Below are 16,121 nucleotides of genomic sequence, written 5' to 3' on the forward strand. Positions count from 1 at the left end.
CCTTAGTTCACGAATGGTTCATGTTTAAAAAAAGATAATCACTTAACAAGCATTTTCAGTGGAATAAAGTGACTTATTAGTGTAAAAGATCCATATTTTAAAGATTTTTTGAAAAGTTCGAAGAGATAATTTAAGTGTTTGTATTCGCTGCTGCTACTAGAGAAAAAGCGATAAATATTGGGAAAATGGAGCGACTGGCTAAAAACAGCAAGGGAAAGGAAGGAGATGGGGGTAAGTGAACCAGACCGTGAAGAGACCAGTTAAGACCCCTTACCCAATTGTCTTGTTGTCCGGTGGATGGTGTCGCAGACAGGCACGGCACACACCCAAGCTGCACCGCTTTCTTTCCACAAGGCCAAGCTTTCAGCACCTAAACTCCTCTCTGGCAGGAATGCTATAAACAGGTGCCCGAGGCGCCTAAGTATGCACTGTATCTGTTAGCCGGCAGCACAAAGTCATGAGTTTAGTTTCAATGCCCTCTTGCAAAGGCTGCAACCCCTCCCTGCCTTATCTCATCGGAATGGGAGGGGCAGTGCCAGGTGGCTATAAATAATACTACACGTGCTAGTCCTGAAGAAGACTCCAGAGTAAGGTGGAACATTATCTACATCACTGCGGGGTCGAAATTGTTGGACCCGGGGTCACCGGTCCACCTAGGGTAGCTTGGCACAAGTGGGAAGGTCTAACTCCAAGGCAATTGTGTTATACTTGCGTCACACTCACTCAGTAACCCAGCACCCCTCCACTTGAAAAATGACACCACCTTGTTAGAAAAGAATGGCATGCTTTATCAAATTCCTTCAATTAGCTTACTCCGTTAGCAATGTAATTTTCAACACATTTAGCACTTCCCCATATGATTATTTGCATCAACTATAGCACAACATTGTATTTAGCTAAAGTACCTTTTCACCAAGTTTCAGATAGCTACTTCGCAGTTTAGATAAGACAAGCAGCACGAAAAATGCATCTATTAAGTAAAACAAGATTGTGCATTACTTCAGTAAGGAAACAGTATTACACATCTCTTCATGGTAAAGCTGGTATATGCATTAATATAGCAGGAGCCGGAATTATATACTCCCAGGGACCAGTATGTGCATTAATTTCCAGTGAGTAAACATTCAATTGTTCCGGTAACCTGCAATCCCCTGGCTTCTGTTTAGCTGTAGCAATGGACCAGCAGTACTATGAATGGCAGGACTCTAAATCCAGTAGAGTGGTTTTTATGGTTTAAGCCCCAACAGTTGCTCTGGGACAATCCAGTGAAAGTGACGGCCCCTTTCCTTTGCGTGGAGACACCAGGGCAAGGTTCATTTGATTAATACCTAGGGCAGGGCCAGATCTAGAGGTGCGATGACCGCGGCAAGGAAGCAACCCTCAGGAGTAGTCAACCCTCTCATTGCACTACCCCCCTGACGCCACAGCCTGTACCCCAGCCAGCCCCACGGTGCACAAAATGGCCGCCCAGTGTCCTCCCTTATATAGCCTAGGCACAGGTCACTAGAGTGGGCCAGAAGGTTCTAGATCCCTCTATTACTATCCTATGGGCCAAAGCTCCGAGGTAACTCCTGACAGGGCAACCATCTTAAACTTAACTAAGCCACCATTTTGTAGATGTCCTACTCCACTTTCTCCATTTTAGAGGGGCATCTGCGCTTCATTGTTAGTAACAATGGAGCGCCCAGAGACCTAGGGTCAACACCAAAAAAATGTAGTGGACAAAAAGTCAGGCAAAAAAGGGGAGAAAAATAATTAGGAGGGACCACCCAAAGGACTGACAGGTCTAACAGAAATGTCGACTTTTTATGCCATTATCTACCCATGAACAGCTTATTGATTACTGTCATATTCGATGGGATAGATTACTGAATAATTTGTATGTGGCTCAAATTTGCTTATGTGATGTCAACTATTTACTTTTTGTGACCACCTTGTGTTTTTTCCCCAAACCATTCACCTAACCTTTAACCCTCACCAAACCACTTATCCATCCCACTCTTTTTCATTGGGCACAGTGTTTATTCTAATACGTTTTGTATATATATGCATACATGAGGATGTGAATAAACATCTCTCAAACTAATATTTTACTCGCAGAACAATACTAAAGAATGTTTTTTTCTAAATATACATGTACTAGGACCCTCGTTCTTGCAGCATGAATAACTGGCAAGCAGCCCCAGGAGTAAAGGACTGAAACGGTACACTGAATGTGACGCTAGATTACGTCATGTATGGGCAGTCCCTTGGGACCCTAAGTAGTGCAGAACTGGACTGACAGCATGTCAGCCCGTAGTCTACTTAACATACTCTGCTCAATTTATAGAAGATTCCTCACCCCTAGTATTGGTACTCGCAAATGTCCCACCTCTGGTTACTGGCCAAATAGAATCCCCAACATCATTGACAAGTAAGGCCCTGCATTGGCTGTCTGGTAATATGCAGATGGCCCCTCGGGGGAAACACCAGTTAGCAGGAGAGGTTAGGTCAGCCAGAAGGGTACCTTGGATAGGACAAAACCCCAAAAAGTTTACTGGTGACTGTATAGTTTTAAACTTTACGAACTCAGCAGCACTACCTAACATTCTATCAAACATACTCCCCCCCCCCCCCCCCCCCCAACGCAGGAGAGGCACTATTGTCCCACTAACTTTAGAATTATTTGGCAAGAAACAGCGTAGTATGACTTATCCTAAGATAACCCATGCCTCCACAAGGTCAGCTTGGAATGGAACATCAAATGGATGGGGCATAGGTGCACCAGCTAATAACTGGGGGTGCAGTTTAGATAGGTGGGAAGGGCCACAACAGATATACCAACACGAACATCCTTACCCTACCCACTTTAACAACCAGTACAACATCCCTATCTCCAACAGGTTTGACGCCTTCTATGGACAGGGCGGGATGGAAGGGGTTGAATGACTACCTGATACATTCCTTTCTCCTGCTCACAGTAACTGTACACAACAAGGTGTAGGATTAGGGTACGAGGATAATATAACTGTTGCATGGACCAAACCCCAAGTTGACTGCTTTACCAGCCCAGATAAATCAATTTATCAATTTACCAGACATGCATAACCCAGCCTCTACACATGTAGACATAATATATAATTCTGTGGCAGAACAGGTAGATAGACGTATAAGCCAAACGCATGTTACCCCAGCTGAAAAGGCTGACATAGACACAGATACCAAAACTTTGTATTTATTATCACCCTGTAATGAAAGCTTAATATCATTGAATATTGCAGGGCTTCGTGATAAATCTAATGATATTGGTTGGCTGTCTCTAGTCAAACAATATGCGGTAATATGTCTCCAGGAAACATGGCTGGTGGGGAAAAAATGTACATATCGAGGGTTTTCAAAGCTTTTTCATCCCAGCAGAACCCTCAGTTAGTGGTAGAGCAAAGGGGGGCATGGCAATCTGTTAACCTGGCTCTTACATGCTCTAAAGTTGAGTACCATTCTGGTAATCGAAACATTCCGGTTTTAGAGCTAAAGAGGGGCAAAACTACTTTCACCCTGATTAACTTTTATAATGCAATCAATCAGACAGGTGACTGTAATATACAGCCTTTATGTGACTTTTTGAGAGAAAATGCAGAGAAATTGCCCCGTCAATTTCTGCTCGCAGGTGATTTTTAACACCCACCCATGTGGAAACCCCGGAGTGACTGTCATTAACCAATTAGGATGTAACAGCCTGGAAGGTTTCCACTTTGATCACTCGCGGTGTGGAACAGATTTAAACACGCTAATGAATGAAAATAATCTAATTACAGCAATGTCTACGGTGGCGGACCAAACTCTTTTTCCCATTCCCACGTTTAAAGGCCACACCACTGGATCATACATAGACCATATTTTGTCTGCTGACCTCGCCAATACTGTTCTGGACTTCTACATCCAAATGAGTATTTATAGTGATCACAACCCTATATGTATCAAAATGGGTGGGGAAATTTTTGAACAGCAAAAGCCACGAGTGGATTGTGGGTCCACAAAATGTATAAATGGAAAGCATCGCTTAAAATGGTCATTGGTGAACCATGAAAAACTGTATAATTCTACTAACTCATGCAGTTCTGAACTTTCACTATGTATATCACCTGAATCATCATCGCAACAAATTTTGGCATCCTTTGAGGGCGTTGCACTAACAGTAGGGTCGATGCTAACGGTGACAGCTAAAGGGAATGTAAGTAGTAATCCAAAATGGTTTGATAATGCTTGCTCCAAGGCCAGCCGCGAGCTCAAGTTAGCACTGAAAACCAAACCTAGAGATCCGGTGCATATTAAGGTTATGCGTGCTAGGTACAAAAAGTCCCTTGCTATTCGTAAGAGAAGTAAAGAAAAGTGTATGGGAGTCTCTTTTAGATCGTGAAATATTGAGAAACCGCGGCAAGTTTTGGGATATTATAAATAAAACCCTATTTGATCACTCAAACAACTCCACCATGGGTACAAATATCCCAGAGGAAGAGTGGGTTAACCATTTTAGTTTTATTTTTAAAAGCAATGAGTTACAGGCGGAATGTATCCCGGCTGAACATATTGAAAAATCATTGCTCTTCTCAATAAATGAGGTTGAAAAGGGAATTGAAGGGCTGACAAGTAATAAGGCCCCAGGACCGGATGGTCTTCCACCAGACCTCTTTAAATCCTGTAGATTGCTATGGGCACCAGTCCTCACCGCAGTACTTAATGCGGCCGTGGTTTCCGGTTGCCCAAAGTCTTGGGGGGTATCCACCATCGTACCCGTGTTCAAGAAAGGAGACCGTAATAGCCCCCTCTGCTATAGACCAATATCTCTAATCAATTCTGTTAAAGTAGTGGGGGGTGTAATTTTAAATAGACTGGTCGCATGGGCAGATGAAAATAAAGTAATATCCCCAATTCAATACGGATTCAGGCCCGGGCACTCTACAATTACCCAGTGTTTGAACTTGTACCTAATTATAGGGAAGTACACCAAGGCCCGACAAGGTACAATTCACATGGCGTTCATGGATCTATCGTCGGCCTTCGACTGTGTGAGCCGTAGAAAGCTCTGGAACGCCATGATGAAAATGGGTGTAGAGCAGAATCTAATTAACTTACTAGCAGATATGCATTCTGACACAAGGGCAAACGTCCGGTACACACAGGATTTAAATGTGACAAAAGATTTTGGCGTGTACCGGGGCGTCCGACAAGGGTGCATTTTAGCCCCGTTCCTTTTTAACTTGTATATAAACGATTTGGAAGAGCATCTTTTAAGTACAGGAGCAGATTACCCTTACATTGGACGTAAAGGACTGCCAGTTCTGCTTTATGTGGATGACGCAGTCCTTTTGTCCAGAACTACTAACGGTCTTCAAACATTAAACTCCTTTTTTACATTCATGAAATCCCGAGATTTGAGTATAAATAACTCCAAATCTTTCGTAATGAAGGTTGGCCAAGGTAACAAAAAGCCAAATTGCTTAAATGTTAATGGGGTCACAATCCCTATAACAAACATTCTCCTATCTCGGAGTCCTGTTCGATCAACTGAACTGGGGACCCGTAGTACAGAGAAAAAAAAGGGAGAGGTAATTAGGGCAAATGCTGCAATACTTAATTTCGCAAGAAAAATGGGCAACAGCCCAGTGGCTGCATTACTCCAACTTTACCAGGCCAAGAGTGTTGCTACTGCATGCTATGGCAGTGAGATATGGGGATATGTCCCACTAGGAGCCCTGGAGATAGTAGGTAATAACTTTCTCAAACAGATACTAAGGGTTCCTAGCGGAACAGCAAACTTCTCCGTACATGAAGAGCTAGGTGTAACATTTCTATTTGACAAAATAGCAGTAAACCCCTTAGTATGTTGGCTAAATTGCTGGTTAAATAACGATGTACCTCTTACCCAGCTTATACTGAGGGAAGCGCTAACATGGGAAAACATGCTTAAGGTTCCTTGGATAAAGTATCTAAGCAACTGCTTCAGGGAAATTGGGCGCCCCGAACTCTTCTTAACTCCAAAATCCATTACGAAATTGGATGTTGTTTTTGTGAAGAAGGCTTTTATTTCTTCCAGGTACTTAGACAGGGAGGCCGGTGAAATAAGGAAAGGAAGTGTACGTAAACATGTGCTATTAAAAACAACCCTGCTCATGGAACCGTACCTGTCATGGCCAATGTCAAGCTATGATCGTTTCCTGCTGACCAGGTTTAGGCTGGACTTATTTCGTTTATTGCTGGCCGTGCCAAAGGGAGCCTACCGTGGACAAGTGTTGCCAGCTTGCGGCTGCGACAAAGTCTCCGCAAGACCTGGCACACTTTTTATTTTTCTGTCCATTTTACATTATACCACGGAGGTTATATCTAAAACCCTGTCTTAAAAAATTGAATTTCTCTCAATTTAGACCAGCACTTTGTTATCTTCAGATGTTCGGCTGGGATTGTACCTTGTGTGTAGTTTTTTAAAATTAGCACTCAAATTTAGGAAAAGTATGGAAGGCTAACTGTGCTTGTAACAGACATATCTTTAGAAAAATATTAACTCTTTGATGTCTGCTGAATATCCCTTTTTTAACATTTTGAGTGTACATTGCCTGTAACTTTTTGTAATCATTTATAATCCATTTAATCTAGCCGTTTTTAACCTCTTTATGTAAACATGAGTCAATATACGTTTTGTGTGTAATGCAAATAACCGGATAAAGTTATTTGACTTGACTACTCTGCTGCCAACTGGCACATGTAACTTGGTACTTTCAAAACTGAGAATCTCCCTTTGAGTCTAAACACAATGCTACCTTCCAGCATCTGTTAAGGAAAATACCCTTTTTAATTGTAATTACATCAGTGAGAAGGGTTAGTGAATGGCAAGCTCTTCAAGCGGTGGAACCTTTTACTTTCTCACCAGCGGAGGAAATGCTTCATTTGTTAGGAGGGTCTTTCATTTTATCCTGGATAAGATGAAAGATTTGAAACACGACTCCATTGTTTGTGAATTATGGTCACATTGGACATGCTTTTAAACAATTCAATGCCTTGTGGGTAGCTCCATGTGTTCATTAGCTGTCTAACGGACCACTCTGGTAAGCCCCAGGCCCATTCCACTAGAAGGAAAGCAGTTAAAACACCCTGGGTTAGCCGTATCCCATTTTCTGACAGGAGCAAGGTGGTAGGATTGAAATCCCTGCACACATTCAATAAGTATGGTCTAGACTAGAGTCCTGCTAGAGTAGAACATAAAATGTCAGATTCCTAGGAGGAGACTGCCAGTTTACAGTACTGCCACTTGGCCTGAAATCAGCCCCTCAAATATTAGTGTATGGCAGTCGCAATGTATTTAAGAAGGAAGGAGATATTTGTTAATACATCTGACTGAGCATCTGCTTTAATTAGCCAGTCAAAGCCATGCAGGATTTCAGAACCACAGCAGGGTTATTATCGAAGCAGGGTCTTCAAATCAAAGTCTAGATTATCACTACAGAGCGCAAGAAACACTTGGATAACTTATCAAAACAAAGTCTATTCCTATGTGGCAGATCTCTAAAGCACTTTTATTTCCTTACTGCACAGCAGCTGCTCTTTACTGTTGGTTTGCTAATCTAGTCAAACGTTTGACTTAGTGAAGATCCAATGATGCAGATGTGAAGGTTGTGCAGCAGTCCTGGTTCTGTATCGTTGGAATCTTCATTGTCCTAAATGACACTCTCACACCTCCATATTATGGCTGGGCACTAGTTATCTATATGCTCTAATTTGTTTAAAAAAAGTGTTTTATTTAGTACGTTTTTTTCTTTGCTCTTAATGCAAGCCTATCCAGCTGTATTTTCAACCTTCATGTACACAATGTTTAAAGGGATCTTTGCAGGACATATGTTACAGGTGCCCTGTATTTTGGACAGTCTATGGCAACATTATGGGGATTCAAGGAGGAGAATTAAATCTGATAGACTTATCTGTCTATGATTTACATGAACTTGCTAATAAGGGTGTTTTACAATGTAGCTTCCATGGGGAAACTATGCAAACGTGTTGTAAGGTCCTGCAGTGGGTAATTAGTAAAACCTTTGACTATTAAAGATTCATAGAATGCTGAACCAAGATTACAGAAAAATATAGATATTTCGTGAAGTACTAAATCCATGGCCATTCAAAGTAAAGCTCACTGGCCCCTGCTCTCCCTCTCACCAGGCCCAGAATCTGTATACCAAACGTGTGGTACACATTCAACCTACATAAAAGTACAGTAGCGCAAAGGGTAGCTCGCAGCAAAGCACACGTGGGGTCAGTACAATGCAATTCTCTGTCGCAAGAAAGGCCTGGTCAGGACTAGTATTTAACACAATTGTATGCTGCCACATTTTGTGACCAGAACAGTAGTCTGTGTCTATTATGAAAGCTTGCTTGGTGTCCTGCCAGGTCACATCAGGTTTTGAACTGTGGCATTGTCATAGGCAGGCCTAGGCTACGGGATACTCACTAGATGTAGCATGTTTGATGGGTCCACAAAGCGGTACCAGTTTTACATGCAGTTGGGTCAATCGGCTGATGCGTACACCTATGCAGTGACTCATACAAGTTGGTTAAGCAGTGGTGATGAGGAGCTTGTGGGTGCGTTGTTGCTCTCTATTGTGTGAAGTAAAGCTGAAGCTGTTGGTAGAGATTCCTATAATGGCATGCAGGGACACTACAAGTAAACAGTAGGCTTCTAAATGGGCATTTAGAAGTGTACCTGTCAAACCTGTAGCCGTAAGTGTACTGTGTTGCAATTTGGATGTGACCTAACCATTTTTGAATTTGTCTGGTATATCTAAATAAGTATCAGACGGGGACTTTAACCTTTTGTCTTGGGCATAGGCTGGGGTGGCTGAGAAGGGTTTAATTGAGTGTATAATATGCAATCTAGTAGAAGTCTTCCTGTATACCTGGGAGCATGACTAGGGCACTGTAGCAGGCTGAAACCCAGAGCATGAGCTCACACCAATGACTTTCTAAATCCTCATGTATCCAGGTTACTCATGGGCTCTGAGCACAGCCCCGGACGGCGGACTAGACTGACTGCCTGGGCTGGGAATCTGCTGTGGGAAGGCCACATTAATGGATTCCGAGACTGACTGCGTCCGAGTTCAAAGATGGCTGCTGATTGAGTAAACCAAGCAAGAGGCACCCTGGGATGGAAGACCCAGTGAATGGAGCAGTGGTGTGGTTGGTAGGTCCTCATGGCGTTGAGGCAGGCGGACATCTCAAACCCTCCTGCACAGCAAGATGACTGGTGCAGAAAGACAGGATGGGGATTGACTAGCCAGGGGTTTTCCGCAGAGGATGTCCTCTAGAGACATCACAGCACTGAGAATCAGAGGCACCCTCCAAATGACCACAAACCTGAAGCCCTACTGACTGGTGGTGGATTTGGCCTCACCGGCCCCCATATCCTAGGCTAACTCTCATCCAGCACACACAGGGCAGCGACCTGGGGAGTGAGAAGTGCCATCAAGTGAGTGTCGACGGATGTGGCAACAGAGGCGAGACCTTTACACCCAGGAGGCACGATAGTCCGTGACAAGGTACCAAAACAGGCAAAAAATATGGACAAATATGCTATTAAGAGTAGGGCAGCAGGTGAGGGAAGAGTACCATCCACTAGCCCAGATCGTAGCTGGAGGAGATGAAAGGGAGCCTACGCTTGGTGAGCTGCTGCTAATTAAAGCGACCAAAATATTGCTGGATCATAAGATTGATATGGTGGTGGACACTACATTCATCCACGTCGAAAGGCTGCCTATGGTGGTCATGCTGGGTAAACATGTAGAATCCATCAGAACACTCCAGGTAGTTCATCAGCTAACAGAAGGCACAATTCCTGCATGCAAGGCCTGAAGACTCGGGGCAGATCTCAACAATATACGCCTAGTGGGCCTGCCAGAAAGAGCAGAGGGCCAGTTGGTCGAGCCATTTAGAACATAGTGTGCACTGTAGTCAGACCTGAGGGACTTTCACTATACTTCCCTGTTGAAAAGGCGCTTCGAGTGACTGGGGTGCTGCTGAAGCCAGAGGCTAGACTGAAACCACTCATAACCTGCATCCTCAACTATAGCGATTGTGATGCTATGCTGATTTGCGATTTGGAAACCACACTGGTGGGGGTTCTTCAGATTATAAGTGCAGGCAAGACGGGGATTCTACGATTGTGTCAAAGAACTTCAAAGTTATGGTACACAATTGTGGAAGATGAAGATATGGTCACCGTCCAAAGAAACTGGAAAGAGATGAAGGTGGGCGTGGGTGAGACTACTGGATGGAGAGGTGGCTGAAACTGTGCCTTCCTGATGGGTACCAGGATACTCTGGACCGCAGATGAGGTTGGTGCAAAGGGAAGAAAATCTGTCTGAGGCTGCTCTAGGACCTGATAACGTACCTATCTTAAGGACACTCCTTGGTTGAACCCTCCCCCCAGAGGGAGAGTCTGGAACACTAGAGTTCATCTACAGGTTTGATGGACGGTAGGGGATGTGCGACACTCTTTAAACCAGTTGCATGTGGCAGTTTTCATGGTGATGGTGGAGTGGGGTGGCTCACTGGTTAGAGGCGGCAGACCCAGGAGCAGAGGACGGCCCGGGACCAGGGTTCAATTCCCAACACGGCAGGGTCTTGGACCAGGGACAGCGGACTCGATAATTCAGACCTCGGTGCCTACTCTAACTAGGGATCACACTCGGCAACTCTGGGCATTAGCTTGCCTCATCTCCACAACGGCCCCACACATACACCGGGAATGCCTGGTTTCACCTTGGAGATACCCAGTAGGGACCATCTCGCAGGGCGGGTTCCCCAGCGGTCTATAGCGCAGAGATACTCCTTCGGGAGTCGAATCTAGCGCGTTAGAAACCCGTAATTAATTAATGGGTTCAACTGACACATGCACCATGAGAAGCCACTGACTGGCACCCAACCTTCATGATGACATAGGACCTGCACACATGAGATTTAAGGGACCGGGCTCAACATTCTATTCTGGAATGTCATTGGGATGGGGAGCAAGGTGAAGGGGGTGACCCATTTCTTAAACACGTGGTACTCGCATGTATGGTCTCTGTGATGCACACTGGACCGGGAGTGACTAAATGCCATGGGATGGGTAGATGTTCACTCTGGATTTACTTCAGGGTTCGGTCAGTGGGTATTTTGGACTGCAGGTTGTTCCATTAAAGGTTTCCAGAACATTGTTTGAGGGGAAGGGGGTTGTTTTGTGCAATAAGTGGGATGTGGCAAGGGGAGTGGAGAATAATGGCCACATTTTTCTTCCCTCCAGGACGGTAGTCCCCAATGTTAATGTCGCCGGGAGACTGGCTGTCACATGTGCCAGAGACACTCAACATGGTGGACTTTAATCTCCCACTGAGGGGGAAGAGTGGGACCGGCTGTACGGGCAGTCAGCTGGAGAGAGGGGCTGGGTTGTGGGGAATGCAAACTTATAGAGCCTGTGGGGCTGGTTGACTTGTGGCGCAATAAGAATCCTGCTTCCAGGCATTACTTTGTCTGGCATGACCGGTTCAGTGTCCAGACTGGATTATATCCTGATCCCACGCTCCGAGATACTCTGGCACATGTTTCGTGCCACTTGGAATTCTGATCACTCAAGTGGGAGTCAAATGCCTTTTTAAGAGCAGGACAAGGCAGGTGTGACTACCCCATTTGCCCACCCCGTTTGCATTCACGCTAGAGCTGCTCGCTAATTGGGTGAGCGGACACTCCTTACAGGATACTGTTGACACCTGATTGTGAAAGAGATTATCTCCTTTTACTCGGATGATGTTGTTCCTAAGGAAACCAGTGCGGTCTACTGAGTTCTGGAAGTTCTCTCGTCTTTGGAATATGCATTAACTGGCAGAAGGCTGGTTTTCCCGATAACCCTGTGGAGCCTCGATGGGCTGGGAGTGTTCCACATGCTGGATGCAGGAGGGGTTTCTATACCTGGGTATATACGTGACACTAGACCAGCTGAGTTCCAAAGACTTAATCTAGGAAGGGTCCTCAAAGAATCTAGGCAAGATGTGGGTCACTGGCGTAGACTAGCCATCTGTCTCTGCTAGATAGAGCGGCCCTTTATAGAATGATAATGTTACCAAAACACTTATGCATGCTGCAAACGTGCTGTTTAAGATCACCCACAAATTCTCCCAGACTGAACACACTTGCAAGACTAATATTGCTGACAGGTTTACTGAATAGCCCTCCCAACCTGAAGTTGTACTACTGGGCGTTGTTGCGGTTAGTAGTGAGCGACTGGCTGTTCGAGGATCAGCAGGAGCTGGCACTGAAAGCAGATGGACCTGGTATGGGCGCACAGGGTTAACCCTAGACTATGGCAAAACCAGACTGCACGGAGTCTGTTAACGACTGACCGTGGTAAGGATTTTTGTAACATTAAGACCATGATCTCTCATGAGCTGTCCATTCTAGCTCTTGTTTAGTTTGAAAGGAGGTATGTGTATGACTAAATGGCATCAAGACCATAGTTAATGAGCGGAAAGCCGAGCAAAAATATTAGATGCTGGTGCAGCAAACATTACAAGTCTTAAGTCCAGTACAACAATATAAAACAGGCGCTATGGGATCCATACTTGCATTTATGGAAGATTGCATCGTTTAATGATGTAGTCAATTGGTCTGTTTGCAGCTCCCACGATTACAGTAGTAAAATGCAACTAATTGCTGGTTTGTAGTTTGCAAACAATTCATTGACCAACCTCCTCCCCCGAACCTAGCCCCCCTCCCCCCCCCCCCGGTCATTTGGCCAATATTTTATTCTCAAAGGCAGTAGAATAACAATTCTTTGGCATTGCCCCCCCCCCTCCCGAACGCCAAACAAAACATAATTGCGTTTTAGGAGATCAATCTACCTTGATTCACATAAATTGAGTAGGCTCTTGTCTTCTAATTTGCCTTATTGCTTTGCTCTTAGAGTGGAGATAACCCAAAGACTTATTTCTATTTCAACTTTCTGCATCATGACTGTCTTTAAATGTAAGCGATGCACTTACCAATGACTCACTTAAGTAGTCAGCATGTGCCTTGCTATGATGTTAAAAGTTTAGGGATGTTTCTATTTGCACCATTTGATTAATTCTAAATTGGTTTTGTCTCGCTTAGGAATTTGACAAGAAATACAACCCGACCTGGCACTGCATAGTTGGAAGAAATTTTGGGAGCTACGTAACACACGAGACCAAGCACTTCATCTATTTCTATTTGGGTCAAGTTGCAATTCTTCTCTTCAAGTCTGGATAGGCAACAAGGACTGAGTGAAACCTGGACTGAGATGCACTGATGGCTAAAGCCAGACACCCCTGTAAAATGGCTGTGCAGCTGCATGGACTGTAAACTATTTAATGTGTATGTTAAGTCAACTGACCGTCATGTTGCCCGAGAAGAAGGCAGCTTTGTTTTCTTTTCCCTTGGTTGTTGCTTTTTTGGGTTGTATTGCACTAGGAAACATGTAAATGCTCAACAATTGCCTTTTCAATGGTAGAAATAAAACGTTTCACTCCATTTACTTTTGTTAACCTTCTCTATTTGGACATACCAAAGCAAGTAGCTAAACAAATGTTGGTGTGCCTTTATTTTTGTTTTGGTAGCTTTTATTTTTGTTACACTAAGTTGCTTTAATTCCAATTTGCTTGACATATTGAACTACCCAAAGTTTTTTTTTTCTCCCAGATGTGTAAGTTTCAAATGGAGTTAATTTTGCCTGGCTTAAAGGGAGATGAGTTTTTTTCAGACTCACTGTGGAACCTACTGATCTTCCCTCAATGTCTTTCTTTTTTGCTTTCTGTTCAAAGTAGGAATTCCATATTTAATGAACATGCTTGATTTCACAAGCTGTGTGCACTGGTGGATACGTTGAGGGATTTAATAATGGGGTTTCTTAAACTTCGTAGAATCCCTGGACAATGTAACCGGTGATTGGCTGGCTTGTTAATCGACCTGGGTAAATTGTAGAATTGGCACTTATTGCTGGTCAGTCCATATTGTACAACCAGTCCCTATGCCCAAAAAAACTGTTAATCATTGTCTTAATGGAATCCACTGTTTTCTTACACAGCGCCAACTTAAAATTTTGCTGGCATGGACTCAAACATTTGTTGGAACCTAACACAACTAGAAACATTGTCTGTATGTTTATAGAATAGATCTTAAAGAGCAGTGTTAACTGATATTGTACTTTGTACCAGTTCACCAGTGGGCTGTTGTGTGGGACACTTGGTCTACTTATAACTAAATCTGAAAAATCGCAAGTGATCTTTACAGATTGTATTTCCTATCATTCCTTGTAGCTTGCAAGGTGCCTTCCACTCACTCAATGAAAATGTTACTTGGAACTGCCAATAGTTCGGTCTTCTGTACTGTTATATCCGTTTCACTGTAAATAACCATTTGTAATATCATGGTTTGTTTGGCGCTGCTTTCTCTTGAAAGTTGCTTTATTGGTGTACAGTAATAAGATCAAGCTGCCATTGCTGCAAGCTCCATTGTTTCTTTAGTATTGGCCTCAAAGGTACAAACGTGAAATGCGTACCGGGTAACTTGAGAACCTGGACTTGGAGGACCTTTGCTGAAGTTATTTCACTGTGTTACAAACTGTCTTGATGTGGCTTGTTTCATAAATGGGCAAGAGGAAAATCCTTAAGACCTATTTATCGACTTATGGAGAATAGTCTATTCAATAGTCATTCAAAGGTTTATGTGAAATGTGTATCAATGTATTTAACTGTCAAATCTTAATATATTTATGTACAGATCATGGCAGGTGCATGCCCTTTTTTATTTTTTATGAATTTGGTTTGTAACTGCTGTCTCACTTGCATATTACTATTTTGAATCAAGAAGGAAGAGAATGCACTGTGGGTTTTCCCATGTTGTGCCTGTGGGGGAACCATTCTCGTGCCTGCTGCCCAGTGGAGTCTACATTGCAGACCTGATGCGACATAATTTGCTCTTGGGTGTTTGTCCCAAATGTTCATTTTTGTGTTTGAATCATGTTTAAAAACTGCATTTTGGCATTTTTCTTTTGTGACTAGGCTGAATAAAAGCTGGTTTCCTTCATTTGTTACTCCTTTTTCTTTTTGTTGGGGAGGGGGTTTATGGCCATAGTTTTGGCCCCAAATCCTTTGAGTAGCTTCAGTGACTTGTTTTAGGTGGCAGTGTAGAACTGGCCTTACCAGGCAAAGAAGCATTCTGCTTTGCGCTTGCTGACTGGTTGAAGAAACCTTGTTTAGCCAGAATTGAGGTGGTTCTAAGTGTGCAGCCCTGAATTTCATAGGAGACCTCCCTTAATAGCATGACCATTCATTACCGTTTCCATTATTTTGATATAGTAGTTAGACTTAATTTCTTTATTGACATTTCTTCAAAAACAACTTGCAAATCCGTTTTTGTTTGGAATGTCTGTTTATTTTTAGAGTCAAATACGCATGGGAGGAATGTCAGATGTTGGCCTACAAAGCTAATCCTTTGTTATGGCTCTCCTTTCTCAGCCTGTGGATATTGGAACTCCTACAAACAGGTCACAAATTGCTCCTGTAGCTTTGTGCCACATGCATAACTATGACTTGGTCTGTGGGTCTAAGGTTTACTAGGAATAGAGCAACCGCAACTAGACTGCACTGAAAGACCATACTAGGCCAATACAGTGGTAGTGCAATACGGCCTCCGATTTCACCATGTAGGTCTCCTCCCAGGCCAACTCCTTTTTTTTTTTTTTTTTTTTACTCTTCAATGTGAATGACGTTGCTTTTCTTTTGATTTTCTTGGAGACTAGTCAGTTTCCCTAATTTCTTCATTAGCACTGTTAGCTTTTGTACATTCACTCTAGTTCTGATGGATACATTTGACCTCCAATGTCTCCCCTTTAAAATATTTACAGGCACCAAACCTAATCTGGATGATTTAACAAAGCTCCCATGCACCAGGAGAGTTTAGTGTTGCAAGCTTCCACTGGTTGGATGAGCCCGAACGCCCTACTACTCCTAGAACGGGAGTCCAAGAGTGCATATCTTTCAAAAAGGGCATTTTTTCTCTACTGGTTTGACACTCTGGTCGGTTAATGCTAGTGGCCTGCTTGATATTCC

General features: G+C 43.5%; 1 protein-coding gene across 1 annotated transcript in view; it reads left to right on the forward strand.

Moving 5' to 3' along the window:
• Positions 1 to 15,096, forward strand: part of DYNLL2 (dynein light chain LC8-type 2) — a 37,881-nt gene extending 22,785 nt beyond the window's left edge. The window contains exon 3 of the mRNA XM_078679767.1: positions 13,144 to 15,096. Coding sequence (XP_078535893.1) covers positions 13,144 to 13,281 — 138 coding nt within the window. The 3' untranslated portion in view covers positions 13,282 to 15,096. The remainder of the gene's footprint in view (positions 1 to 13,143) is intronic.
• The last annotated feature ends 1,025 nt before the right edge of the window (positions 15,097 to 16,121 follow it).

The sequence above is a fragment of the Lissotriton helveticus genome, chromosome 3_1 (genome assembly GCF_964261635.1).
Source record: "Lissotriton helveticus chromosome 3_1, aLisHel1.1, whole genome shotgun sequence".
Classification (NCBI taxonomy): domain Eukaryota; kingdom Metazoa; phylum Chordata; class Amphibia; order Caudata; family Salamandridae; genus Lissotriton; species Lissotriton helveticus.